Genomic DNA, 27,449 nt, shown 5'->3' with positions numbered 1-27,449 from the left:
TAAAAATATTTGACAGTCAACCGGCACGAGCTTTTACATACGTTGAAATTTCAAAATGCGCGCTCATAACCTCGAATATGCAACGTTGCTTCGAGCAAAGGTCCGAAAATTTGCTGAGTACTTTTTATTTTTCTTATTATTCTTGTCATAAGACACCTTTGAATATGTTTGGGCTAGATAAATGATTCCAAGTATTTAATCATGTTGAATTGGCTCGCAAAGAGATAAACAAAATTATAAATATCTCGCGTAAAAACCCACCTCGGACCGTAAAAATTTGTACGAGTTTCTTTTATATGATAATCGAACATTCTGCCTAGTTTGGTATTTGTCTGTCCATCAATTATATTTCCTGCGTTACTTTCTCAAGATAATGTGTGGATCAGCGGATACGTAAACACCGAATACTTATACATCGAAAAAAATACATTCGGATGAGCGTGTATAACTTGGGCTAACTTTAGAAGAAGAGTCTTTAAATGCGCACGTACTCGAACAATTGCAATCGCGTGAAATCACAAACGCGTCGAGGTACACGCCGAAGGATAAAGTTCCACACTCGTGCACACGTCCACTGGTTTCCATTCACAGTGTTCGCGAATCGAGGTAAAACAACGCGAATCGTAATGCCACGGAATTCCCAAATCGAGCGAAGTTCGAACGTGCTTTGCCAGAAAACAGTGGATATAGTGCGCTTTCGTGGGGCCTATACCTGTAGGGATTTTGCCGGCATTACGGAAGGACGTAACCCACAAAACTCAAGCGTTAAAACAATGCCGTTTCATTTGCCAACAATCGATAGAATGTTAAAACATTCAAGTGCTTTCATACTCGCTCGAATGTAACGTTCAGACTGATCAAACGATTCTCTCCCTCTGGCGCATGTGCGAACAGCGTGCGAGTGTTTTTGGCAACAATCGTCGGACTAAACAAACACTCGGAGATTGGTAGGCCATTTGTTTCCTGAAAACGCCGAATAATTCGTGAAACAGTGGGCACAAATGGTCAATTGGAAACTCGGCAGGGCCAGCAACAGCGTGTGGATATGAATAGTGCAATATTTATTCCAACGTATTTGACGGATGATCGATGCTACAAAAAGCCAAACGTAAGCGCCCAGTTTCCCAAGCGAATTTATATTTACAATCAAAGTGTAAACGACACGAAAAGAATTCGAATTTCCCAGTTCGGAATTGCCTCTGCGAGCGAATGATTTCACGAAATTCTTGATTATATTCACGAACGAGAAAATTAACCGCGATTCCGAGAGATCGAATAAAAGTTTCTTTTCCGGTGGAGAACACCGAAAGAATCGCTTTTCGCGCTGTCTTTCTATAATCGACGATCTCCGTTTCACGCCGCGCATTCGACGCGGAGCTATACGCTATCATCCATTAACCCCGCGCGCGACTGTGCTATTCCCGTTGCACTATCTAGATTCGACGCACGTAGCCTCGTTCATCCTTTTTTCCCGCCTCTTGCCTTCTCCTTTTTTTATATTCCTTTTACGTCGATCGAAACGATAAAGTCTTTCGCGAATCGCGAAACAGACGGTTATTCGCTCGACGTTATTCCAAGTAAGTACTAATTCAACGAGGAAACGCGCGAAATCCTCTTCGATTTTTTTTCATCCCAGGCTTATCCGTATTGAGTACGTGCCGACTCATAAAACAGAAAAATCAAACGAGCAATCGACGCAATGCCGATTTTTTATTCGCCTCGAAATAAACTGAAAATAATTGAAAGCGCATCGATTGAAATCGGCAACAATGAATACGTTCAATTCGCAGTTACAAGCTTTATTTCGACTAGAAACTTTATATAGCTGATGGAAGATATTTCACCCAAAGAAATGAAGAACGAACAAAAATGACTAGAATATGTGTTTTGTACAAAAGAATATTTTCGTCAAGTGCCCAGCCGTTTCTTGAGTTAGATTAGACCTCTTTCTTCCACAAACGCGAGATAGTCCTGTTCGCGTTCGAAGTTTAAAGACAGCGAGGCGAATGAGCCTGGGAGTCGGAAGGAGCAAGAAAGCTTTTTCAACTTGAGTCGCTCCTTATTTCGAGCGGAGCACACTAAACGAGAGACTCCCCTCACTCTTTTTTCTCTCCGAGTACACTATTTTTTGTCTCTCCCATCTCAAGTTTCCATTCCAGCGAGAGAGAGAGAGAGAGAGAGGCAAAAGCGAGACGGAGGGATGCAAGCGAGTCATATTCCACCCATAACTATCTCGTCTAACCTGGGAACTCTCGTCGAGTTCCCCAGACTGGAATAGTAAATAAGAAAATGCCAAGAACCAGCACAAATTTTCGTTCCTCCCTCGTCGTCAGTCTCCCCCGCGCGCTCCCGTCGCGTGGATATAACGTTCATTTCAGAGGAGAATGCTCTCAAGAATGAGCGAGAAATAGCTCTGGTTCAGCATAGCGAGAGACATTGTTCAAATTGCGGAGAGTAGAGACATCGATCACTGCTGAAAATGCATCACTCCTCTCTCCCTCGGCTTTTCTTTCCTCCTTTTCTGCCACACTCCTGAGTGCGTATACGTTGTACACACATACAGAGATTTAAACTCAGACATCTTTCGTCAAGACTCAGCTGCGAGCCTCGGGGGATGGAGGATTTGCGCAAACCGCCGGGAGAAATGTGCAACAGAGAATTGAACAATTTCTGTCTTCGTTCAAGCTTGCCAGCTCCTTCAACTACAACTGTTCACTTTTTCGCCTCTCTCCTTCCGCCGTGTGTTTCTTTTCTCGCGCTCTCTCGCTCATTTTTCTTTTTATTCTTACTTTTCGCATCAACTCCAACAACTTTGCCTCCTCCGAGCTACCTCGAAGACTTGTCCCACGCCGTTTTCTCGACTCGCGACGTTTTAGAGACTCCCGGAACAACTTCCGGTGCGGTTGATGGACGCTCGCTGTAGCCGGCGCTCGCGCTTCACTCCCCGCTAGCATGTGGTTGACGCCTACTCTTCTTCGCACCTCGTGCTAGCAGCTTCTTCGAATTCCCTCGCTCCTCAACATCCATTCTATATGGCGAAAGCTCGATTTGTCTTCTCGTATTTGCAGCTCGTGCACACCGGAACTCTGACACGTGTTAACACGATTAGGGGAGGAAACTGGGATCATGTGGGACGCAGAACTCGGCTTCGACCTGCCCCCTTCGTATAAATAGTTTCTTAAGCTAGTCCAGATTATTTAAACAAACCTGCTCAACTCGAAATAACTCACTTCCCATTAAGCTCGCTCGTTTAATAAATTTCACTGTTTTTCGATAATTAAAAAGACAAAAAGAACCAACTCTATTCCCGAGGGCTCCTCTCAATACTCGTCGAAGGAAACAGCTGGGGATTTTCCCTCGGACAGTATATTCGACCCTCGCATCTCAGAGAGCTTTCCGGGAAAGCCACAGATTGACAAGAGCTTTATCCATTTTTGGTTTCCCCGACGAATAGCTTTCTGGAAAATTGCATCGTGATTGAAGAAATCGGTCAAAGGACCCTCTACGTGTGAGTTTCTGTTTATATTTTGCCTGTGAGGCTTCCACGTGACCCTATCTGCCATACTCGGCTTTGTATGAAAACGGAAAAACCATAGGGCTTTTTCATCGGTCCAACACGAAATGCGGAAACCCTGCGCGCCCTGACTCCCCGTTCGATCCGTTGGCCAACGTATAGCTTGGAAATTTTTATATATCCGGTCCTCTCTTGTCTCACTTTTCGGGGTTGTATTCGATCCTGGAATCTTGCCAAGGGCCGCCAGAGGAATCTACAGCTCTCGCGTGACGTCCAAAACCTGTCGCAGCATCGGTGCACGTCCAAAAAGCTTTACCACGTGACTTGATTTATACGAAATCTGTTTGGAGACGAGGATTATTGGTATTATGATTCTCGACGTTTTTTTTCCACATGTGCCCCTCCACCTCTGTCTTCGATTCTCATTTTTCTCATTTTATTTTCATTTTTTTTCAAAACCATTTTAGTTTATTACTTCTGCTAAGTTTTCTGTTTAACTGGCGATTTCGGTGCTCGATTTACTCTTTTTTCGACTTGCACTCAGACACTGCATCCGTTGTAAAATATCCTTATTTGTTGCGGAGTCACGAGAGATTATCGAGGTATGCAATTATATTTTGTCAAATTTGTTCTCCATCTAAAGTTGAAGGGAGTGAGAAGGGGAGTTGAAGCTTCGCGTCACGTTACATTAATACGCCCTCTTGGGCCCGCCCCGTTGTTCAAAGAGGGTCTTGCGAAAGTTTGACAGGCAATGACTACTACGGAAGTCCTTGGGAAGCGTAACAAACCCTCGAAATTAAGTAAAACGCTCTGGAGAAAGAGAGGAAGCGAGAGACGAAAGGAAAAGGAGAGTGAAGTAAGGACAGCAGATGACGGCGCGAAAGGAAAGCCTTTTGGCATGAGAGAGCAACCCCAGCAGAGTTTCAACTTGAGTCCTTCTGTCATCGCGATGTGTAACGTAGTACAAATTCTGTTTTCAGACTCTCCTTCCCTGTCTGTCTTTACTCGCCACTCTCGCTTCCTCTTTTCCTCTCTTTTACTTTCTTTCTCTCTCGTATCTCACCCGACCCTCCCCTTCCCGAGCAGAGCTTACGGCACAAAAGTTCTCCGTTGCTTGCTTCTGCTACCGCTGCTGCTGCTGCTTGGCCTCGAAATAATTATGTCCTGACTTTGGCCTTCTCAAGGAGAACAGCAGCATTTGAAGCGACGTTGCTCGTGGTGGTGGTCGTGAATCTGGCTGCCGTAAGAGAAAGAGAGAGAAAAGACGGCCACTATACTAATTAATCCTTTTAACAACGTTCAAATTTAATTAAATCCAAAGTTATGTGGTTCGTCCAACCTTTTGCGGCCGACAGACCGCCTTTCCTTTCTTTTACTATTTTCACTCTCTCCTTTTCTTGGCTTTTTCCTCCCCCCTCTCTCTTTCTCCCTGCTTCTGTACATATATGAAAGTACATAGTCACACACACTCTCGTATAGATATAGACATGTGTAATAAATGTATATATCGAACCTACTTTAAGCTCTCTTTCTACTTCCCTTAATTCTTCATCCTACCACTCCAACCAGCAGCAGGTTTATTTTTCCGCAAATTTCATTCTTTTCCCATTATATCTAACCATCTTGCCTTCGCAGTTTATAAAAATAAATAACTTACTCATCATAGAGTTTTCATTTGTTTCCATGTAGAGGATTAGATGAAAGCCTTTTACTCAATTTCATTAAAGTGGAACGGTAGTATATATCAAAAGAGAGGAATTTTTATGTAAATTTGTAGATACGTTCGAAAGTGTGTAAACTGTTTGCTCGCGAAATTTTAACAGATTCGACCATATCGTTTCTGAGAAAATTGGATTAGTTTTCTACACTGGATCTTATGGGAAAGCGTAAAAAGCGGAAAAAAGCATTGAAAAACTATTGTTAAAAAGGCCACTTTCAAAAAGGCCATACTGTCAAGATACTCTTGAGAAATTTGCAGTGATTTCACCGTACCGTTTATCTGCAACGTGCAGAATTAATAAACGAAATCGGTCTCTCTCTTCTGGTGGACACAGCTTCAAACGCGGCAACGTCGCATCGATCAGCGTACTCTCGCACAGCTAAACAATGCGACTTATAGCTTGCCCTCGAGCTTGAGCAGAGCAACCAACAGTAAAAAACTGAAACCATAACCCTGCATCGCCGCTGTCAAAGCAAATGTTTGATATTTTGAAAAATAAAACAAGAAGCTTTTGTTCGCCAAAATTATGAACATTATCATGGAAATAGTTATTTTTTTATCTGTTATCATTTTTTCATGTAAATGGAAAACCAGAAACTAAGACGAGAGGCTTTCCATGTTAATGTATAGGGGTACCCCTCTCACCGTCTGCCACGCAAAAGAGGTACCGTTCTACCTTAAATTTGATTCATTAAAGTGATGAATATTGATTCACACGCAAGTTTGGTAATTTCTGCTGAGCAAGTACTCTCGAGAACGTAAAAGAAAGAGAAAGAAAACGAGGAGTAAGTCCGTGATCACAATTTTCTTAGTCAAACCCCAATAATTTTGTTGAATTTCGAAGTTTTGATGCTGTACTCTTTCTCGAGTTTTCAATTGAACAATGTCGTAAAATTTTAATACGTAGACCGAATAAAATCGCTCCATATGGAACGTAAAAAACGTTAGACCAACGTCTATTCACTTATTCACATTTTATAGGGATGAAATGACAAAGATACATTAAAAAAGCAATAAAACTTGTCATATCTCAGGAGAGTCGATTGTTCCTGACATTTTCCATATTTACACTCCAACCTTCATCATATTCTTTAACGACCGGGATTGTTCTCGTTCAAGTGGAATCGTCAATGTTTGTAAGACCGAAAAGGTGACGGATGAAAATTTACTGATATGCACGAATCCTCCGAAGCGAGCGTTATTGCACTTTGCATAATGTAATGTCTCGTAGGAAAAGAATGAAAAAAAAGTCGCGAAATTTATGATCTCTTGGCATTATGTTCGAGGTGGTAAAATTTAAAGACTTTCGCGTGCTGCACGAGGCGGATAAATGTAGTGAAAAAAATAATAATATGCGCCAGGTTTCTGGCCTTTTGGACACTCACTCGATTTTATAGGGAAAACACTTTTTTCACAAACAAACTCTTTGGCTAGACCAGTCCAGACACACTTCTCAGGGGCTCCGACCTTTTTTCAAGCACGTCAATTCTCCCGGTTATCGATGCATCCACGTTATTACAAAACCCAGCCCAAGTTTCTCTTACCAATGGCCAGGGAGGAAGCTGTACGAAAGAAGTTTCGTTCGAGGAAGTACTTCAGCTGCACATGAGTCGATAGGGGATAATCAATCTCTCAAACTCTCTTCTCCGAGCGATATTCACCCCTGGGATAGGATATGGAGCACTGCATTATCAGCTCAGAAAGCAAAGGGCTCAAGTCCCACTGTTTACCTCATGAAATAAGGTGCTCCACACCCTTTATAATGTAAAGCAACTGATTTATATTCAAGCCTGTATAGACCTGTGTTTGTACGAGCTCTCCCTAATTCGGGAGGGTCTAATGAGAGTCTCAAGGCTGTACAGACAGCCAACAAGTTCAGTCTACCAACACGGTTACTTAGCACGTCACAGGACAGGTGAAGAAATTTTAGAAATTACCAAATTTGTCAGGCAAACACAATCCTGGGAGAAGCCAGTCGATCAGGCAACTGCACCATCCTCTGCCCAACGCTGTTTGTCAATCCCACACTTGGCTCGTCGACATTAAAATAGTAAAACAGTGTCTAGAGGATTCATCAACGGTGTTAGCGACAATTACTCTTTCTCAATAATTGCAACTGATGGATCGTTTCCATGAGAATTCCTTGTGCAAAGTAAAGCGTGAAATAGCTCCGGGAATGCTGTGGGTATCGAATTACGAGGCATCGGGGCATCAATTATCGTTATTTTCACGTGAAACATGACACGTCGAGGGTCATTTTTCGATGATTCTACCGAGAGGAAAAATGAAAGGTAAGCCAAATCGTTGGCTCATTTGCATTTTCACAAGAGCCCTGCCATATTTGCGGCAGGTATAATAATTTTGACAGAAATTATCGTTACACATGTTTTGCGAATATTCGAACCACAATGCCATTGCAGACTCGTCGCCCGAGGGTTTTATTTTTATGCCACGATTATATACGGGGTTGCTGGCGAGAGATGTGAATCACTTGGTGGCTCAGCCAATTAGAGGGATCCAATTGAAAGGCAACGCGTCGAAAGAAACGCTACGGGGTATGTGCTACATGTGCGCATGCATGGATTACAGTCGAAGGGATCGCGAGCTGGCTGTACAGCAATCATTGTGTATTGCTCGAGTACGTGTCATTATAAACCGAGAGGTGGAGTAGTAGATCGCATCACAAAAGAGGAGCACCCAGAGAGCAAACTGGCAAATGTTTTTCAGCGGCTCAGCACTTCCCGTTGTTACCCCCTGTTGTTATTTAACGCTGGTATACGCACCAATTCGATAATCCAGTTGAGCATATTTTGCATTCGAATGCTAAATTCTCCCCAATGAGCTCCGGCCGTACAATTTATATGTACAGGGTGTGTCGCACGGGAGGTAATCATTGCCTCGAATTTAGGTTTGTGTCTGAATGTACGAGGGCAGTAAAAATCGTGAAAAGCAGCCAACACGAGCGTGGATTCGTTGAGGATTGAGTCAGTTGGAAAACGACGCTTTCGTTGACTAGCCAGTTAATAACTGAGTGCTTTTTCTTCAATAATGTTATTGGAGGAAATATTTTTAAATCCTTCATTTGACGCAGTACTACTTTGATGATTTGTGATGAAATGGAATATTCACTTATTGGTTTAAACGTGTCCTCATTTTATTAGAATACGCTTTAAACGAAGCGGTGGTCATTTGGGTCTATCACATTGATTCGGCGTCGATTTATTATCCGATTTTACGGATTAAACATAGTCGAACGAAGTGGTTCTATGGCTCGTCCAATTTACATAGAATCAATTCTGTCGTTATAGTCCCTATTCGGTATTATACATCCCGATATAGCTGCGACACAAACAGGACAATTTTCCAAAGAGAAGGCAACGAGGAATGGGAGAGAGAGAGAGAGATGGAGAACTATGAACGTCCAATCGATGATTCCCTTTTGAAATAAGCAATGTACTAAAACCAAGCTGCACTAGTTAGGAGTGGAATTCGATCATGATTAAACCGACGTTTTGCAATCACTATCTGTCATGGCGAACGGCGACTGTTTCCTATTCCGTTCATGAATGCTCTAGCAGGTCTCATAATTGATCAATTCATCGTTACGCATATATAGATAATTAACTGTAAATTATAAAAAAAACCTTTGGATCGATATTGTTACATACTCTTTGATATACAACAAATCAAAGTGGGCCTATCGAAACGATATTTAATGAAGCAAACCTTAACTAGCGATGTAATCGCAAACGATTTGAATATTCCAGTCTTTGATTCAATTTCAACGGCATTAGTACGGGAGAGCTGCGTCGATGTTTCAATCAAATCTATGAATCTGGAATGCCAACGTTACGAAGAGTTTCATAACAAACGGAACTTGGAAATATTTCAACGCTGCTTCTTGTTTATTTTGGAGTAAACTCATTCCGTACACTTATTCTACATAATCCGGAGTTGTTGTTAAGGGTTGAAGGTGTTGAAGAAAAGTTTTTAATGAATTTATCCCCACATTGTATGTGAGAATGGGACACAATAATTGCTTTTATTTTTTCTTCCTATTTCGTAAGGTAATTTCGAGAGGCAATTTGCGGAGAGGCAAAATATCTCGAAGAAACATGCAAGATCATCCTCCCTTTTGCCTGGAGAACGCAATTCATTCCCCTCTAGGAGATATACAAACACTCTCGGTATGACCGCGCTGCCTCTCTCGCAATTTCGCTCTGGCATCGTTCCACCTCTCTCTGCCCGCCTCCTCCTCTTTCACTCTTTCTCTATCTCTCCCTGCTCCTCTCTCATTCCTCCTTCATTCGTTGCTCAAGCCGCCGTGAAATCCACGGAGAATGACGTAGCCAGCTTAGTCAGCACCTGTGCTCCCGTCGTTAAGGGCACGCGTATGTGTGCGGCATCGCCCGCCCCGCGCTTTCTATACGTAAGTGATACAATATGTGGCTCCGAGTGAAAGTAGAAGCGAAGCTCCCTAATAACTCTCCTGGGCCTCGTAGATATACGCGTGTCTGTCTCACCGCGCCAGGTATCGATATCCGGATGCAGATTTTCTGTCTGGCTACTCCACGGCCCTTCGAGGGAAAGAAAAATTGCTAAAAGCTATTTGGACGTCGGCCAAGCTAATGAGTCTTGTGATTTGGATAAATGGTGTATATTTTTACAAAATGTTCTTCGCGCCCTTTTTGGCCAGACACATTTTTCATCGATTACTTTTTATGTCGAGAATTCCAACGAAAGCTTTACATCGCACTTCCCACTGGGAACGCGGACAAATGAAAATACCGCGATCCAGGCGGCGAACGCGAGCGAATAAACGAAAATAATGAGGAGACACATGGATTATTTCGAATATTAGTACAAAAGGTGAAACTCGAAACGCAGCTTTAGCATCGATCCACCACCCAGTGGGTTTCTGGACCCGGAGCCTCCTCGGGAGCCTCGACCTCCCCACTTTTTTCTCCATGCTCCCAGCTTTTCTTATTCAAATTGCAATCCCGTTTCCTTTCCGCCTCGTACCCCCTGTCAAAATGACGCCTCTCGAGTTCCTTTTTTTCGTTCATTGAGCACGAATGCTTGTTCGGGGGCTGGGGAGACTTTTGCTTTCGTCACCTATACATCCACGTGGAAAAGCCTGCCACCTTTATATGTGCGTCTTGAGTGTTCCGTGCGGCTGAATAACTCGTAGTCATTAGTGAGCATCTCCACTGCCATCGTGAGGAGATGGCAGCAGTGGGCGAAGGGGAAAGAGCCAGCGAACGAGGAGAGAAGCAAGAACGAAAGGGCCCATAGCTTCAGCGTCTCAGACATCGTATAACGTTACATATATCAAATACACATTTATATATATACAAGAGAATGCAAGCTCGCTTCGTACACGTGAAGATAATGAGTCCCATTCCAGTAATGAGGTCGCACGCCATTGAAAAGTCTCTCCCTTTGCCCCCTGCTGCTCGCCAACCCTTTCGCCAGTTTTCCTCTTTTCCTATCCATTTTATATATTATATGTACCATTATGTATGTACGTGTGCTATATACACGAGGTTTATGCCGAGCTTTCTGACTCAAGGTGAAACAACAGTTGTCATACTCACCAAAGTCTCTCGGAGAGAGCGAGAGAGAGCACAGCTTACGAGTTTGAGAAAAGCTTGCAGCAATCCCGGCTTGACCCTCTCATCTACGTGTATACTTTCGCGGAGGAATAACAGAGCCTGAGAAAAAGATGCCAAAGTCGCAAGCGCTCGCTGGAATGAATCATAAAAGTTAATGAGCGAAAGAGTATAAACGTTCGAAAGAATTCTCTGCCTCTCCCCCCTTTGAACGAAAAGAGCGACCTGGACCTTTCTCTATTTTCACGCCGAGCATTCCACAATAGAATTCGACCCTTGTCGCTCAGTCTGTTATTTCATCCGCGTGTCTTTCCTCCCCCGCTATCTCTCTTTGTCGATCTTATTTTTCCATCTTTATTCTTTGGAGTATCTGCGTCCCACATTCTTTCGATATTGTTGCTCGGGCCCCCGCTCTGCTCGTATTTGCTTCTTCCTTCTTTTGTCATTTTATACTCTCTTCGATGACCGTCTTCCGAAAAGAGCGCCAAGAGATTGAATTCGTCCATACGGAAGTTTATTAACACTGAAAGCTCTTCTTCTGCTCTTTCAGCGCTCTTTTATCGTTACACCATTTTACGGAGAACGGGTTTCCCTGTTTCTCACATAGTTTTGTCAGGAACACGAAACTCCTTTCGTTTCGGATTCCTTTGCCACTGCTGTACGAAACTATTTATAAGGCTTTTAATCCCAAAGAAAGAAACTAGGGAAATGACTATCGCATCGTGTCACACTTCCGCCTCAATTACCTTCATCCGAAACTCCAGTTACTTTGAAATTCTCCGCTCTCACTGGAATACTTCGACGCTCCCCATGCTCGAAGAACTCAAAAATTGAGTGAACTTGAAATTCTCTTTCGACTTTGTAGACGCTGCTTTTTATTTTGTTTATTATTACGATACTCGGACGCGTAAGAAAAGATTTATCTTTTTTTCGACAACTTTTTCGGAACGGTTGTCAAATAGCTTGGTCAAGCAACTGATTTTGACGATAAAATGGTAAATAATTAAATAATAACTTTTTTAATTCCAAACAGGTGCTCAAATCTCCACGAGACAGCGAATTATTTTTTTTATAAATCGCAGGGCCATATGGGAGTAACGCAGACGGACGGACGAGCATTTTTCTTTTATTTACATAAATACAGAAAAGTTTGCCTTTTTGCGCAGTTGAAAGAAGCTGTGCTTCGCCAGTGCTGAAATAACATCGTTAGAATCCTTGAGGAAGAAATTTGCAATATTTCTAGTGCTGCACACTTTTCCGAAGAGCAATCATTAAATTATCATCCAAAAGACGAGCAAAGCTGGGGAAAATGTGAGCACGGAAAATGCTCCGGATTGCCAACGAATGTTTATCTTACAGCGAACGTCTTGGGCACGAGGAATCTTAGTTTGATTTTTTTTCTTTCCCTTTCCACGATATTACGAATTCCATAAAACGACAGAGACTTACAAACAAGGGCAAGGGAAACGATTCTGCGAGCGAAAAATAAGAAACTAAATTCGCTTGCCTCGTTGGAACGTGTTTTATGAAGAAGTCTTTGAGTATCCTGACGCTGTTTAAAAGTCCTTGGAACTGTCGAGCCGCTTCGGTGAGATCTTAGACTGCAGAAAAAGCGTCCATAGATGCATAGCAATAAAAATAAATGTATTTTTATGCCCCATGATAAATGTGCAACTTTATGAATAAAGATATATTCGTTTGTAGGCTGCAAACCGGATGTAAAATGGTACATCGCCCTCGAGCTTTAAAAGCGCGAAACGTTTTTTTCCGACAGGAAGTAAGCACCGAGAAGGCCTCGACAGTTCCAAGAGATGCGTTTCTTCTCAACTCAATCTTTTGCCTCGCCCCAAAATTTGATTGTTAAACGAGGCCAAACGACGACTCGGCATCGAGGATGCTCTTGCATTTTTTCCTCCCATGCCTGCGCATACATACATTTTCTTCGAGCTACGAGGGTGATGATAAAAAAAAATGTTCACAGCTGTGATGAATGATAATTGCGCAAAAGGTGCCGCCGCGCCTCCGTCCTCGGCTCTCAAAACACACGATGTAACACCCGTTCCTCATTAGAGGCTTGTTAAGTCGCGCGCGAGCGAGAGTGACGGCGAATACGTGAATTTCACTTCGGCGACAACGTCGTCATATGGCGAAACGAACGAAGAAGCGTGGAAATTGAACGGGAAGCCGGAGGGTGCAATGGAAATTCCAAATTTCACTCAGCCTTTTTTCCATTACCGTAATTACGCATTCCGCTCGCGTATAAATAAAATACCGAAAGAAGATAACGACATTTTCTTTTGAGTTTTCATTATTGAAATGCGTTTGAATATTTTTTGAATAGTATTAACATTGTGACAGAAATTTTACAAGCATTCGCAAATATTCTTCTCAACAAGTCTAAGCAAGGCTTGACTCCCCGAGGTATCCTAACTATAAATTAATATAATTAAAATTATCGATAGATTCCTCGAGGTGTTGAGCATGCGTGAAAAATCAATCGACGAGCACGGATTAGAAGGAAGAGAAGGCGATTCTTCTCTCCCGCGATATCCGAGAGGTTTAAGTCTGCCCTCGAGAAGTCTCGTCTTCATTTTGTAAAATTTCTGTCTTTTCTTCTTTTATTTTCTTTTTGTGGATTTTTTATTATTCAACTTCGAACTAGAACTATTAATAATTCGGTTAATCATTAGTTATTCGAACCAGAAAACCCATGTACTTATCTTGTCTTTAGATGCGTGGATGGCCAAGAAAAGAGACAGGAGACAATATGGATATGATAACTTTATTATTTTCGTGTATGCTTGTGGCTCGCCCAGAGACAACTAACTACTTGAGCGAGACGATCTCCCTAAATTTCTACAATTAAGAGGGGGTAAACGGTGGTCAGTCGACTGTCCCTACCTATGTGCGCTTGGCGCTAGATTTTAAATTCACCACAATTTTACGTTCGAAAATTCATATTGTTTAAACAGTATTATATTATAAGTACCCTGAGCTCTCTTGTCTCGAGCATTAATTTATTAGTGAAATCATTCGTTTGGTCCTCCAAGAGAGCCCGTATTATTTAATCAGTATTTCGACTGATTGGTGCCCACCTAATGGCAATTAGAAAATAAATTCATAGAGCCCTGACAGCCGAAACTCAACGCAATTGAAGCGAATTTTTCGTCGTTCAAATTCTCCATTCTTCGTACAAAGTTCATAATTCATGTGTCACATTTTCCAATTACTCTCTCCACTCCATCTTTCGTTGGGATAAATATTATCTGATGGAACGCTCCCCATTTTCCGGCATCGTATCAAGAGAACGAGAAAAAATGAACATTGCCATAAACTTATTTGAAAAATGATAAAACTCAACGAAATGCCATCGCGTTTTTAGCCCCCCCCCAGGTTTCATAACAGAAATGTAAATCGAGGCAAATGAATCGATTTTTCTTGTTGCACTTGCAGACTGTTTCCTGACCACATCGCTCTGCCGTCACACTTTTCTCCGCTGTCTTCCTCCTCCGTAATCCCCGCCGTGGTTTCTTTATTGTCTTTTTCTACTTTTTAGCGATTAATTTTTATTCTCGAATGGTTGGCCCCTCGCGGTCCTTTCTCTCTCTCTCTCTCTCGCGTAAGACTGCGAATGCAGTAAAGTTGTGTGAGGTTCGGTACGTAGGAAACACAGTATAAATCGCGCTGGCTTTTACTCGAGCGTTTCCAAGGGAAAACTGTTCTTATGAATTCTTTATCTCTTTCACGAGCGCAGCAGCAGCAGTAGAGGAGATAAGAAAACTGGGCGAGAGGGAAAAAAGGGACCGAATCACTTAAGATAGTGGAAGTATAAGGAAGTCTCAAGGTACTTATATATGGAGATTATTTTTCTTTAAGAAAAATCTTTTTTATTCCGGCTTTTTAATCAATTTTAAATCATTCCTACAAACTTAAATAATCCAGAACATCACATCCGCCTTTGACGTGGGGCGATGTAGATCGGAAGAAAAAGCATAATAATAAATGCCGTACCGTTGCGTCAAACTTTCCCCATCCCACTCGCAATCCTCAAATGAATATAAAAAAAAAAAAAAATAATAAAACGCATCAAAACTCTACTAATTCGCCGGCGCTCAATAAACCCAAAGTGCAATATTCATTCGGATCGATCTTACGTAATTGCGTTTGACGTCATCATCATAAATGCTTTTAACTTTTATTTCGCTCTCTAATAATTGTTGCATTACCGCTGAAGGCACATAAATATGTAGACTGCGAGGTATACTGCAGTCTGCTTTTGTTGAACTGGTCAGCGCCATATTTCTTTCGCTTGCGGGTTCATTGAACACTTACTTGTTGCCAACGTACAGGGTGTCCTATTTTCGAGAACTTCTTGTCCCATTTTTCATTGCTTGGTGTAGTACAACGAAGTGATTTTGCCTATTGACACTGAGGAATCCTGCTGGTTACCATAAGTCGTTCAGAACGAATCGTTTAGAAGTAGACGACTCTTCATGAGCCTGGTAAGCAGCTTTGCATCGCGATTTTAAGGAGGTTTTTCATTCAGTGATGAATCAATCGTCACTTATTCCGGATGGAGTGCTGCGATCTTCCTTCATTTTTATATCAAACGCGTTTTCATCGGCAGTCGTCAAAGACACACCGCGTATGAACGGAAAATATATCTAATTTAGCAGGATCCGCATACAACGTCTTAAATCTCATGCTGAATGTATACACGTATATAAAATCGTCTTGAGGACTGAACTCAATTAATATAGCGAATGGTTAGAGGGCGCGTGCTCACGAAGGTGCCCTCGATGGCTCTTAATGCCTCGTTTGGGTTGGAGAATCTCTTCGCGATCGTTCCGTCTCTCACCGTTTCCTTTGACTCTCCATCTCACGGCTCGGTTTCTGCTCTCTCGCGCACAAGCAGCACTTACTTCGCGGGCCGTGTGCTTCGGCATTCGTCATTATATCCTCGGGATCTTTCTTCCTCTTGAGCATAGCCGCCGCCCTCGGACTGAGCGGAGTCCACGGCGTGTCGTGCCGATGATATAAATCAGACGAACGGCCAATAAATACCAGTCCCGGGGAGAACTATTCCGCTACGTGGATGGAAGGAGTTGAGGAGCGAGCGAGAAAGAGAGGGAGAAAGAAGCCTCGCGAGAGCGAGTTTCGACCGTAAAGTTCGCAACCCCCGTGAAATAAATTCAAACGCACAATTGGTTAGTTAAGGTATTGTACGAGATGTTGGGCTGTATCATTGCTCTTTAAATGGTGCGTGCTTATATTATGTGCTCGTTGTACCATTTTTTTCTCAATATTTCATGATATTCTCCAGCGACAGGAGTTATCGGCTCGTTATTCAGCGCGCGGAAATCGTTCGTTAAATTTCTCGTTAAACGCCGATTGTTGGAAATCGAATTGCAGTGAGGGCCAACGCGGTCTCGGAGTCGAAAAAACTTTAATGGAAATAACGAGGACTTTTTGTCTCCTCGGTCCCTCTGTCCCGAATCCAATTGCTTTTCCATTTTATTCAGCCTCGTAACATTATTGGATATTACTAAAAGAACATTCGCGTCCAATCTTGATGTTATTTTTCGACGAGCTTTGCCAACGTAACTCTCGAAATACGAGCATTAATTATGAGTAGCTCTTTGTACGATGAATTCTCATCGTCATAAACACATTTATATATTATTATGTACATAAACCTCTTCTGATAAAGATCAAAGAGGTGTGCTACCGGTGAGTTAAGGGTGATGAATGCTCGCCTCAAAAGACCCCGTATAGTCAGGGCTCTCGTCAGCTCGTCAGCTCTCTCAGTGATGAACGTACATCACGCAAGAATAATGAATATGATGCTCGCCCAGCTATGCGATAATGATTATCAGACGAAATAACAGAGACTGAATGAAAATTATCTCATGTGATAAACGATTATCGCCGAGCCCACAGAGACGCCCAAATGTGATAATAATCGGTGCTCGCACCGCGCACGAGTGATGAATACCGGTAGCTAAGAAAATAATGATGAGCTTGTGAAATCGTGTGGCCTGTGCACCGCGCGAGAGGCTCAGATTTATTCGAGTAGAAACGCAGTTCATATTATTACCTCTCATTTTGCATGTGCCTATTTATCAAAAGCGATGTCTATAGTAAAATCTTAGTCGCTGGAATTTCCGGGATTGCCTCCAGCTCCGGAAGCAAAATTTTGGCTAGTTTCGTGTTGCGGGTGTCCCGAAAGAGCGTACTGAAAATTTTTATTCATTTTTTCTTGCCTTTTTCGAGGTAACGTTTTCATTGTAATAATCGTCGCCATTCTTGAGTATACGCACGCAACTTGAGTGCTGATTATGATTCATGGAAAGTACAAAGGTATGTCGCGTCATTGTTCTTGCCGCTGAAGCCTCGCGCAAGGAGCTCTATACGAACAATGCTATACAGTGTTCTGAATGAACAAACGCAAAAGCCTCTGCCTCGTCGCTGTGTTCTATGTGAGAAAATGTGTACTCGGTGCAGGCGAGAACTTTGACGTGAACGCAGTAGAAACTTTAGTTGGTTTGATACGGGTTCTCTCGCTCCCACTAGATCTCCTTGAAATATACTCTCTCGTCTCGTTGTCGTCTTGACGGTGTGCTCTCGTTGTTCCAACGTTAAACTCTATGGCCGAGTATATAGAGGTGTACGAGTGGGCTAAGAAGACGTGAAACTTGGTGCGCTCTGTCCCTGTTGCCTCGACGAAGTCTCGGTGTGCTGTTTGAGAAATCGTTTTAGTGGCTAATTCACCGTGAACGATACTCGAAATAGATGCGCGACGCAGTGAGACTTCCTCGCGAGGGTTTAATGTCAGAAAGGTGGAGTGAATGAAAGGTTTGAATAAATAAGGGGGCGCACCTTGAATAAGGAGTTGACGATAAACTTTATTCGTACTTTGTTTTCATTAAAACTCCGGATATTAATTCGTCATAACCGCGTTTTGGAAAATCACATTTCAATCGAAGAGAGTTCGAAGTACTCGGAGTATTCTCCGAGTCGAATTTTTCCAAAGCGAGTAAACTTTGTTCCGATTCAGTTGCTTCGGAGGGAGGCTAAACACACGTGATTAAGAGGCGACTATAAATCTCAATATTTCCGTGTATCTGGAGCGTATTAAATATCGCACTTGACAGTCGTAATTGATTGGTGACTGTGGGGCTTGGAGGGTTGGACGTTAGCACGCTTTCTCTATACTCGATTACGTTTTATTATCTTTCTTCTTCGCGCAAGAGTCTTGGCAAGCAGTCGGTGAATCTTCGACAGAAGCGAAGGCGCAGGGGAAACGTACTCGTGCAATATCAAACCGCGGCGCAGCAAGAGGTTCCACTCAAAAAAGTCCGAGAAACGAGAGGTGAGGAAAGAAGGCGGTCCGCGCTCGAGTTCACTGCGCGAGTCTTGGAAACTCCTACACAGAGGCATGAAAAAAAGCGTACAAAAAGCCCTCCCGAAACTCCCATGAACGCGTTTCCTCTCGAGAAAGAGCACGCCGTGTCTACCAGCAATCCTCATTCTCGCCCGTGTACCGAAGAGCTCTCGAGGGTGCCCGCCTCGAGTGTGGCTACACGTTAGAACAACGACTCTATACAAGTCCAAGTCCAAGTATATAGCTGAGTACTTGGCGTACTCGAATGGAGGCATTACTGTACCTACTTCCATTCTCTTTTCTCTCCCCCCCCCCCCCCCCGCTTTCTCTTTTCCCATTATAACACGCAGTATCTTCGCGAGCGGGGTAAAGAGAGTCAGCGAAGACAGAACTCAAGTAACTTCGCAATTTCTAATGAAGCTTCCAGAAATAATCAGCGTTCGATTCGTCTGAAAAACGTGGAAAAAGTTGTTCGCACTTCTTCTGCCAAATATCGAAATTCCGTAGAATCGGTGCAGCGTCTTGTCCTCCGGTGCAAATGCAACGTGTTCACGTGAAATGCACGAGACTCGAACCGACTCGATTCTTACATGATTCAAGAGCATCGATGACTTTAAACAGAAAAAAATCTGATACCTAAAATGAGCTTCACAGGGACGTTGCACAAAGGAGTGAAGAAAAAAAGTTTGTACACACCTAGTGACCCTCATTACCCTAATGCATCCTCACTTTTTCTCTCTCGTGAGCTTGTTGGTAACCTCTGAGAAATTGTATGTAGGTGAGCTCCGCGTTCTAGTGCTTCTGCTTTAGGCACTCGAGAGTCGTTTTTTCTCTCTTTCTCTTGTACCGTATAAAAATCATTATACATATGTATATCTTCATTTCTCGAGAAGTCTCGATCCTTTTTTTCGTCTGCTGGGAGGTCTGCGACTACCGAAGGGTGCAACTGAGAGACGAAAAAAGAATGAGAGGAAAGAATGTGATGGAAAGAGAGATGAGACTAGCTCGTTTGTGGTGATTCGATGCCCTGACCTCTTGGAACCTCGACACTCTTCTCCTCAGCTGCTGCCACGATGGCTGCGCGAGCTCGAAATTCACCTCGCTGAAATTCCTTCCCCTATCTTCACAACATTCCGCGTATTTAGGCTTTTTATTTTATTTTTTATTTTCAGCTGTCTCTGTGTATAGATGTATAGAAGAATGATTGGAATATTATAAATGGCGAGCGAGGGAAGATTTTTATTGTTGCGACTCTCGAGCCGGATTCAATTTATCGTCGAGTCATAAATTTCTCGCGATCACGTCATTTGCGTTTTTATTCCTCTACTTTTGCTGCTTTCTAAATACGGATTCATCCAACGATTGTGGTATTTTTGTCCTCAAAGAAAATGCGATGAATTCGATGGAAAAATTTCTTTTTTATATCTCTAATCGGATCCAATGTATCCTAAGAATAATCCCATGGATGTAACTACGTGAAAGCGAAAATATATTAGAAGACACTGTCGGCAAATTTCTCACAAAGAGGTAACTCGAGATCTCGCTACAATATAATCGCCGTTCTTTGTCTTGGCCCTCATAATCGTCGTCATATCTCGAATCTTTTGTAAATTTATATACTGACTACCCTCGAGGCCTCCTCGCTCTGTCAAGGGAGAAAACGGGATAGACGAAACAAACGTGTTTTATGATGTATCGAAGCTTCTTTCCTAACGTCTCGTGTACTCCTGACAAATGGAAAGGTGCTCGGGTCGCTCACGACCCGATAAATTCGTGTCCACGTTTCCCCCGCATTTTCGAACTCCGGCCCAATTCGTTAATCTCTGCTGCCAGTAATGCTGGAGGGGGAATCCCAGAAATACACAATCATTTTTCTTTCTTTACTTCAATTTTTTTTACTCGAGCCACAAAAATACGGTGGATTTTATCAATAAGTCAACTCATCGATTCAACAAACAATTTCTATTTTCGAAATATGGGTCTACTGATATTTACATTTTTTACATTTCAATTGACATTTAAGGTAGTTCATGCACGAAACCATTTTCTTAAGTTCCTCTTATTAGTTATTGAAATAAACGTGTTCAAATAAGAAAAAAGGGTTATAGGGACTATGGGTAAAAATTCATTTATCTTTCCATGTAAAGAAAAAACACTTCTTACGAAGTTTATAAAAAAGTGCACAATAATAATGAAGTATCTAATGAAGGTTTCTAATGTGATTTTTCACATGAAAAACTAGTATATTTTCGCCAGGGACGAATGAAATTTGGGGTTCAGTCAGTGATGGATCTCTGTTTAATTTCCAAAAAATCAGTTAAAAAAAAGTATTTGCAATTTCGAATCAATAACTCTGACATCAATGTAAAGTGATTATATCTCTAATTTGGGAGTAAAAATCGATCCAATTTAGACACCCATAAAATATAGAATTCTTGGGGCACGATCTACCTTAATCCAGTCAATCAATTCGAAAAATGACCACCCTGCGAATATTGTATCTTGATATTTCAATCTGTCGATCATATCTACGTGGCATGCTCGAAATTGCGTAACGACTTACATTTAAAGAACTAAAGGAATCGAACAATTTACGAAACCACAAAGTTAATTCTCAAATATTCTTCATCCCGCGAGTGCAATGAATTAATTTTTCTTTCTTTTTTTGAAGCATTGCGTGAAACCTTTTCGTTTGATTAATTGAGCGACGATTTCAAAGCGGGGAGCCGTGCTGATCTTCATCTGATTTGGAGAGTCACAAGCACTTCCCGAGGAATGGGGCCGAAAATTCTGGACCATCTGAACGCATTTTCATAAGACAGTGGGATCCTGCGAAGCCTTTTATTAATCGAAGTACGTGAGACGCCAGACTTCGCAAAGATACCACGGAAACCATACACGCGATCCTTCCCACCCGTCTGCTAGATCCATCCTGAGGTTTCTTGTGTTTTGAAGATGCTAGACGAGACCGTGACACTCTGCGCGGCGCCGGGATCACCGTGGATCAATCCCCACAATCGGGGAAATCCTGGTTTCAGGAAAATGTATTTCCCTCGAATATTTTCCTGTGCGGAAGATACATGCGAATTGTCTGGGTGTCGTGTAACTGATTTTTTGCCGCGCATTGTTTGCAAAACGAATTGAAAATTTGGAGAAGAATATTCTGATTCACGTAACTTTCGGCACGTAAAAATGCTTACGCGGGATTGCTCCTCCATTGCAATAAGGGAGATTTTCTCGAGTTCAAAACAAAGTCGATGATATTTTCGGCTCGTTTGAGTCACTAAATAAACTCATCCAATCTCGCACATTTCCCTCGATAATCACACGAAATTTCTACGGTTTTTTATTTCCAAAAATTCATAAAATCCCTGTAAACGAACGAGCAATCAACACCCCCTTCTCGGCCAGAACACAAATCTTCATTTCAGTAACGAAGCAAGAATAAAAAAGCATAAACGTGCCGATAAAACGGTAAAGAGTTTAGATTTACCTACCGTTGAATTACCTCCACATAAATTTTTTATTCTTTGAACACACACACACACACACACCCGCGACGGTGTACACATCATCACCTTCCTCTTTTTTACATATAATTAACAAGCACATTAAAATTCAAGCCGTGAAAGTAACGCCCCATACAGGATCGTATTTCTTGCTCGGCCGTTTCATATTCTCGTCTTGTTTACCAGAGAGCTTCGTCGAAAGAAAGAGTACCAAAAAAGACATTTCTTCTCGACAGTATATCTGTGTTGTGAGGCGCGACGATAAAATCGCTTTTCTTTAATGGCTATGTGCCCGGAGTTCCTTGATCGTCTGACATGTTTTTTGTCGCGGTATTCTGGACAAAGCTGTTAAATCACCAAGGTTTTACGACCGCCAAAAAGTCTGATCGAAAAAAGTAGAGAAAAACTGAAAAAGCGACGATTAATTACGACATAAACGAGCAGGAGCTCGGAGGTTTCAGCCCTTTTTGTTTGTCTACCGAAATTAAATCGAGCATTTTTAGTGCAAATATTTCAATCGATCGGCTATCAGGCTTATTATGCATAGTTTCGAAAATCAGGCATTACGAGAGGAGCAGCGGAGGGAAGATTATAGTCTCAACGACGGCTAGACGCGAGACGATCTATATGTTTGTTTTTTGTCTGAAAGCTTAAATTCAGCGGATTCGCGTATCCAGCCAATATAGTACGATGCAATATATTCAAGCGTATCAATCTGCATAAACTCATTCCTATGCAAATGAACGAGATTCGATTAGAATTCATAGTTCGAAGCCGAGGCTTTCCCCCTCCCGCGCATAGCTTCCACGGTGTTCTTCCTTTTCCCGGTTCCTCCTTCCTCCGCGCTCCCTTCACATAAGCTTAGCGATCGTTCGAGCATTATTATATAGCTGGGGATATGCCGCGTGTGTATTCCTTCACAATTAGGCAAAATTTATTCGGGTATCGATGGGTGGAGCCCGAGTAAGAGCGAGTCTTAAGCAATCGGCTGAATTTCTCACGATTATTACGAATTTTGTAGCAAGGACAAGCTCTGAAGGCAATTTGTTAAGCAAATTTCAGGGACGGAGGATTCGCACGTATGTTAATTGTGCAAACATATTATTGGTCGGAAATCGGCAGGCGAACGTTCTTCGTTTCCGAGCCCTTTTATAATGACGATAAATCTCGATGACTCCCGGAGAAATAATACGAATTCAGGGATAAAAGAGGATCGCCGCGAATACAAAGTGATCGCGCCTCGATTCATTAAAAGCTAAATTCGTCTTTGACAGCTCTACCTGTTTTCACATTGTCACTAAACAACTTCTGTCTGGCTTTATATACACACAAATAATTGCATCGACGACAGAGACTGAGAAATGTTATCTTCTTATATTGTTATCTTCCCCGGGGATCTTTGATCTGTCAATTGAATGTCTTCCAACGGCGCTAACGAGTCTCTTTTTGCCTGATGCTCTTTCTATTTTTATTTTTCTGTTTCCATAGCGTGCGCCCCGGAGGAAAGATAATCTGAGGATCTAACCGATCGTATCGGATCGTGAGAGCCGATCGTGGCTCTCCTCGTCGCGTGATTACCGGGACTTCTGAGAGAAGAGACACGAAGAAAGACCAACTTCGTTCGCCACTGGTGTAGATAGACCTTTAAAAATAAGCCCCAGTTGTACTCGAGTTCGTACGTACTACATATATACAGATGGTGGCTTCTCTTGGCAGAGAAGTCTTCTTAGCTTTCCAAGACTAAGGAGAGTCTCCTCTCCTACTTGCCGGGCTGTACGGGCTCACGAGCATGAATGTTTAATGGGTGTACGTGAGATTCGTAGCCCTGAAGCAACTTTCTTGCTCGTGTCACCCATCATTTATTCACTTGCTCTCGGTGCAATTACCAACGCGTACCAAACTACTGCATTCACACTTAAATGCATACGTACATGTGCTACAGGCGCGCATATAGATAGATTCAGTTGACTTATCCATGTCTGTATATTCACAAGTCCGAAGTGCTCCCGCATCTTTCGCCTTTCAGGCTCGCTTTAACACGAAGCATGCGTGAAATACACGTGTTGCCCTTCAAATGTGCCTCGTCGTTTCGAACCAACTATATTTCGGACCTGTACTCTCCTCATGCACTATCCCCGACGAAATAATAGACAAACTTTTCTATAAACGAAAAAAACGTTTCTTGATCTTACCTTCATGCTGTTCTGTTAGTCGAACTCTCTTTAGTTGTTTTTTTTTTTTTTTTGGTAAAGTTGCCTGAACAACTGTCTTTTCTCATGTCACAGACTTGAAGTTATAAGCATTTGCTTTCTATTCAGTCGGAAAAGAAGTAACGCAGGCGAGCAGTAAAAAACAAAAAGTACTTACTTTTCGTTGCAGAAGGTTTCTTCTCTGACGTTTTTTTCGTAATAAACACGCAAAACCCCCATTCGGTGGTCACAATGAGTCTGTTCGTTGCTTATGCTAAAAATGGTCTGGTTTCGTTTTGTTGTTACAGGTGCCAGAACGCTAAGGCGGAAATGAAAGAGGAGTCACGGTGAGGCAGGGCGAAAGGGTGAAGCGACTTCGCCCGAGTAACAAAAGTGGGAGTAAAGAATATGGTCAAGTGGTTCGGGTGTATCGCCACGTGGGCGTCATCCGACGTCCGATATCATCGAAATTGGATTATTCTTTTATTCATCTCCCTCGGAATATTTGCTACAACGGCACACGCCATTGATCTCTGTGAGTATAGATAACATTTACATGGAAATCTGTGCTTTGAACTTAAATAGAATGAAATATCATCGCGTACAGGGTGTCCTTTGACGAATGATTTACAATGAAAGCTCTTATTTGATAGAACGGTTAGAGATAGAGCAAAAATTAATAGAATCAATTTTGTAGAGCATGAAATTTCTTAAAAAAAAGTACTTGGTGAAATTCTTGTATCTCTTCTAATTCGCTTCCAAAAGCGCATCGAATAATGAGGACGAATCGCTTTGAAGTGGTCTTGGAAGCTCTACTCATTTTTCGAAATATTCTCAGAACCGATGCGTCGAAAACAGACAAAATTCGTTGAGAACTTTATTATAGGAAATTCAAATTCCAAAAAACTTGGTCCTCTCTGAACTGTAGCGCCATCCGTAAATTTTTTTCAATTCTGCACACTAAAATGATTTGACTTATATCAACTTCAAATTTGGCTCTTGAAGGAGTTAACAAAAATTCGACCTTCATTGTGGGGACACCGTGTATTGACGAATACACCAGTAACGTTTACAATCGATAAATCGCGAAACTTCCGTGTTTTTCTGCCTTATTATTCTCTCTGTCGCAATCCTACGAGCCCGATCTTTGCGCGTTGTCTCGTGTTGCGTTTGCTGCTTCGATGTCCGCAATAAGTTTTACCTCGACTTGCTAGCAACAACTTTGCGTTGAGAGGGAAGAAAAAAGGCTTTGCCTTCGCCGCGAAGGCATATAGGCGACGTGATCGTACTTCGATATGTACAGTATTCTTTTGCATAAACCATAGTCCAGACATACTTTGATCCTCATGCCCGGAAATTCATGTTTTTGTAAGTGCATTTGTATGGTCCACTTCGTGCAAATTTACAAACAAATTTCGACTTTGGAGCATATCAAAATGAACTAGCAATATCGACGCATGAGGAATTCATTCCCACACGAAATTTTATTATCTTTCCACTTTATTTCTCGTTTCGTAAATCTTTAAATTGTCACAATTTTTTTGCGGAATTAGAAACTATGTTGAGAGAGCTGAATGTTCCATTTTTGAGTTAGCAGTCACATTTACGAATTCGATTGAGTATCACCATAAATTTGTCCTGTATACAGCAGATTTAACGCTGAAATTCGTCTACATTCGTAAACCACGCATACGAATGGAATTGACTGGACTTTTCATTGGCGGTGCAGTATATAGTGGCCAGTTCCGCTCGAATGCTTGATAACTTTGGAACTCTCGCGAATAATTTATCGGATCTGATACACAATGCACCTGCACGGTACCCACGAGTGAAAGACCCCTTCGATTCGCGATTTTGTTTGAGCGACAGAATATCTTTGTGAATATCATTCCATTTCTCGCCGAGATTTCGTATCGATTACATGTAAAGAAAAATACTTGGATATTCAAAATCTTTCTGGACTCACGATTCAATCCTTCACTGATGAATACGGATGTGCTATTAACTTCCACAGTCATTAAAAATTCCAAAAATCAAATTGTCGCCTCGAAACGATAATAAAAAACGAATTAATTCGAGTCGTATCGTTGAATCGATCACTCTTCTGATTCGAAATAAATCCATTCTCCACTCATACACGTGTTTAAGAATTTTCACCCCTTTTTTCAATTTTTTACTGGAGCTGATATGCAAACTCAAAGCTCTGGGCCCCAAGAATCCCGAAAAAATTTGAAAGCCTTCGAGATAAAAACAAAAGGGCTGTCTGGATGCTGAATGGAACCGCGAGGGCAAAGCTTTTTGCTTTTTTTGCCTTCGATTCAATAGCATAAAAAAATGACGTTTGATCGCTGGAGATGGAAAAAAATTGTTTTTTTTTAGGAGATTCTTCAAAAATGCAATGAAAACGAGCAGCAATGACACTCACAAAGACCGTGTGAAACGATGATTTGTCTGCATATCTCTTGATGTCCGCAGCTCACTTTTTCGTTCATGAAGAGCGAGTTCAGCTCTTCGGCACACCTGATTTGCATGGCGGAGTATCTTAGTCAGCGAAGAGACATATTCTCAAGAGAGGGTGCATCGTTCTCTCGCGGCTTTAAACGAGACGTGTGCTAAAGCGAAAGCGTTGAAAAGTCCATAATCCTTTTACAACTTTTTTCCTTTTATATCTCTCTTTCATCTTTTTTTGAGAATTCTTTCTGCCTAGCAGAAGCGACCCAACGAGTTTGAATCTTATTGGAGCTCTGTCCAGGTGTTCGCATGTAGGAAGCGAAACAGTGGTCTTGGCTTCTCGGGGCTCGTTCAATTCATCCACCAAATTTACGAATATAATTGACATCGCGATAACAGCACCTCGTAATCGGATTACTTATTTCGGGGCTTCTTTATTTCAAATGCGCCGTCATGTAGTTTCAGAACTGCTGTGCTCGACTCGTCTGATCGTCTTATTGGTCGTGCGTTCCTTTCCATTTCCTGTCGTTTAAATTTTCTGGATAAATCGTTTCAATTCTTCAGATCAAAGTCATTTTTCTTTTCTAAAATGATTTTTTTTTTCTACAAATTCTATTACAGAAAGAAGATTTTCAGAATAATTTCTCGTAGAAATTTGATAAAGTCAATTCCAGTTACGAAAGGATAAAATCTGAAGACAAATTTCAGGCCTTTGACGAAGAGCGATTCATATTTAATGCTGAATCACCATTATTCATTTACGAATGGAGTTATGGAGTATAACGACGAAAAGCCGAGCAAAATATGAGCGACGTAAGCTATGGAAGGGAGGAAAATGGCGGATTATTTACCGAGAGTCAACGTAGGGCAAAGAAATATTAATTTTTTTGCTCAATGGGGAAACAACTCGCACAGTTGCGTTTGTACGACGAGTTACATTTTCTGTTGGAAATGTGACGAGAGGTTATTTCCATTTGTCTGGTTCCGAGGATGGAATCGATCGGGTTAAAGAGACAAATTTCAAACCTGAAATAATCAGTATACATTGCGCGTGATAAAACTTGAGTTCG

General features: G+C 42.0%; 1 protein-coding gene across 1 annotated transcript in view; it reads left to right on the top strand.

The window, feature by feature from the left end:
- LOC122417166 (epithelial discoidin domain-containing receptor 1-like) overlaps positions 1-27,449 on the top strand; it is a 141,881-nt gene that overhangs the window by 34,476 nt on the left and 79,956 nt on the right. Inside the window, exon 2 of the mRNA XM_043430472.1 lies at positions 24,237-24,463. Within this exon, the coding sequence (XP_043286407.1) occupies positions 24,337-24,463 (127 nt within the window). The 5' untranslated portion in view covers positions 24,237-24,336. The remainder of the gene's footprint in view (positions 1-24,236; positions 24,464-27,449) is intronic.

The sequence above is a fragment of the Venturia canescens genome, chromosome 10 (assembly GCF_019457755.1).
Source record: "Venturia canescens isolate UGA chromosome 10, ASM1945775v1, whole genome shotgun sequence".
Classification (NCBI taxonomy): Eukaryota; Metazoa; Arthropoda; class Insecta; order Hymenoptera; family Ichneumonidae; genus Venturia; species Venturia canescens.
The sequence above is the reverse complement of the archived record's forward strand: the minus strand, read 5'-3'. Positions and strand labels throughout refer to the sequence as shown.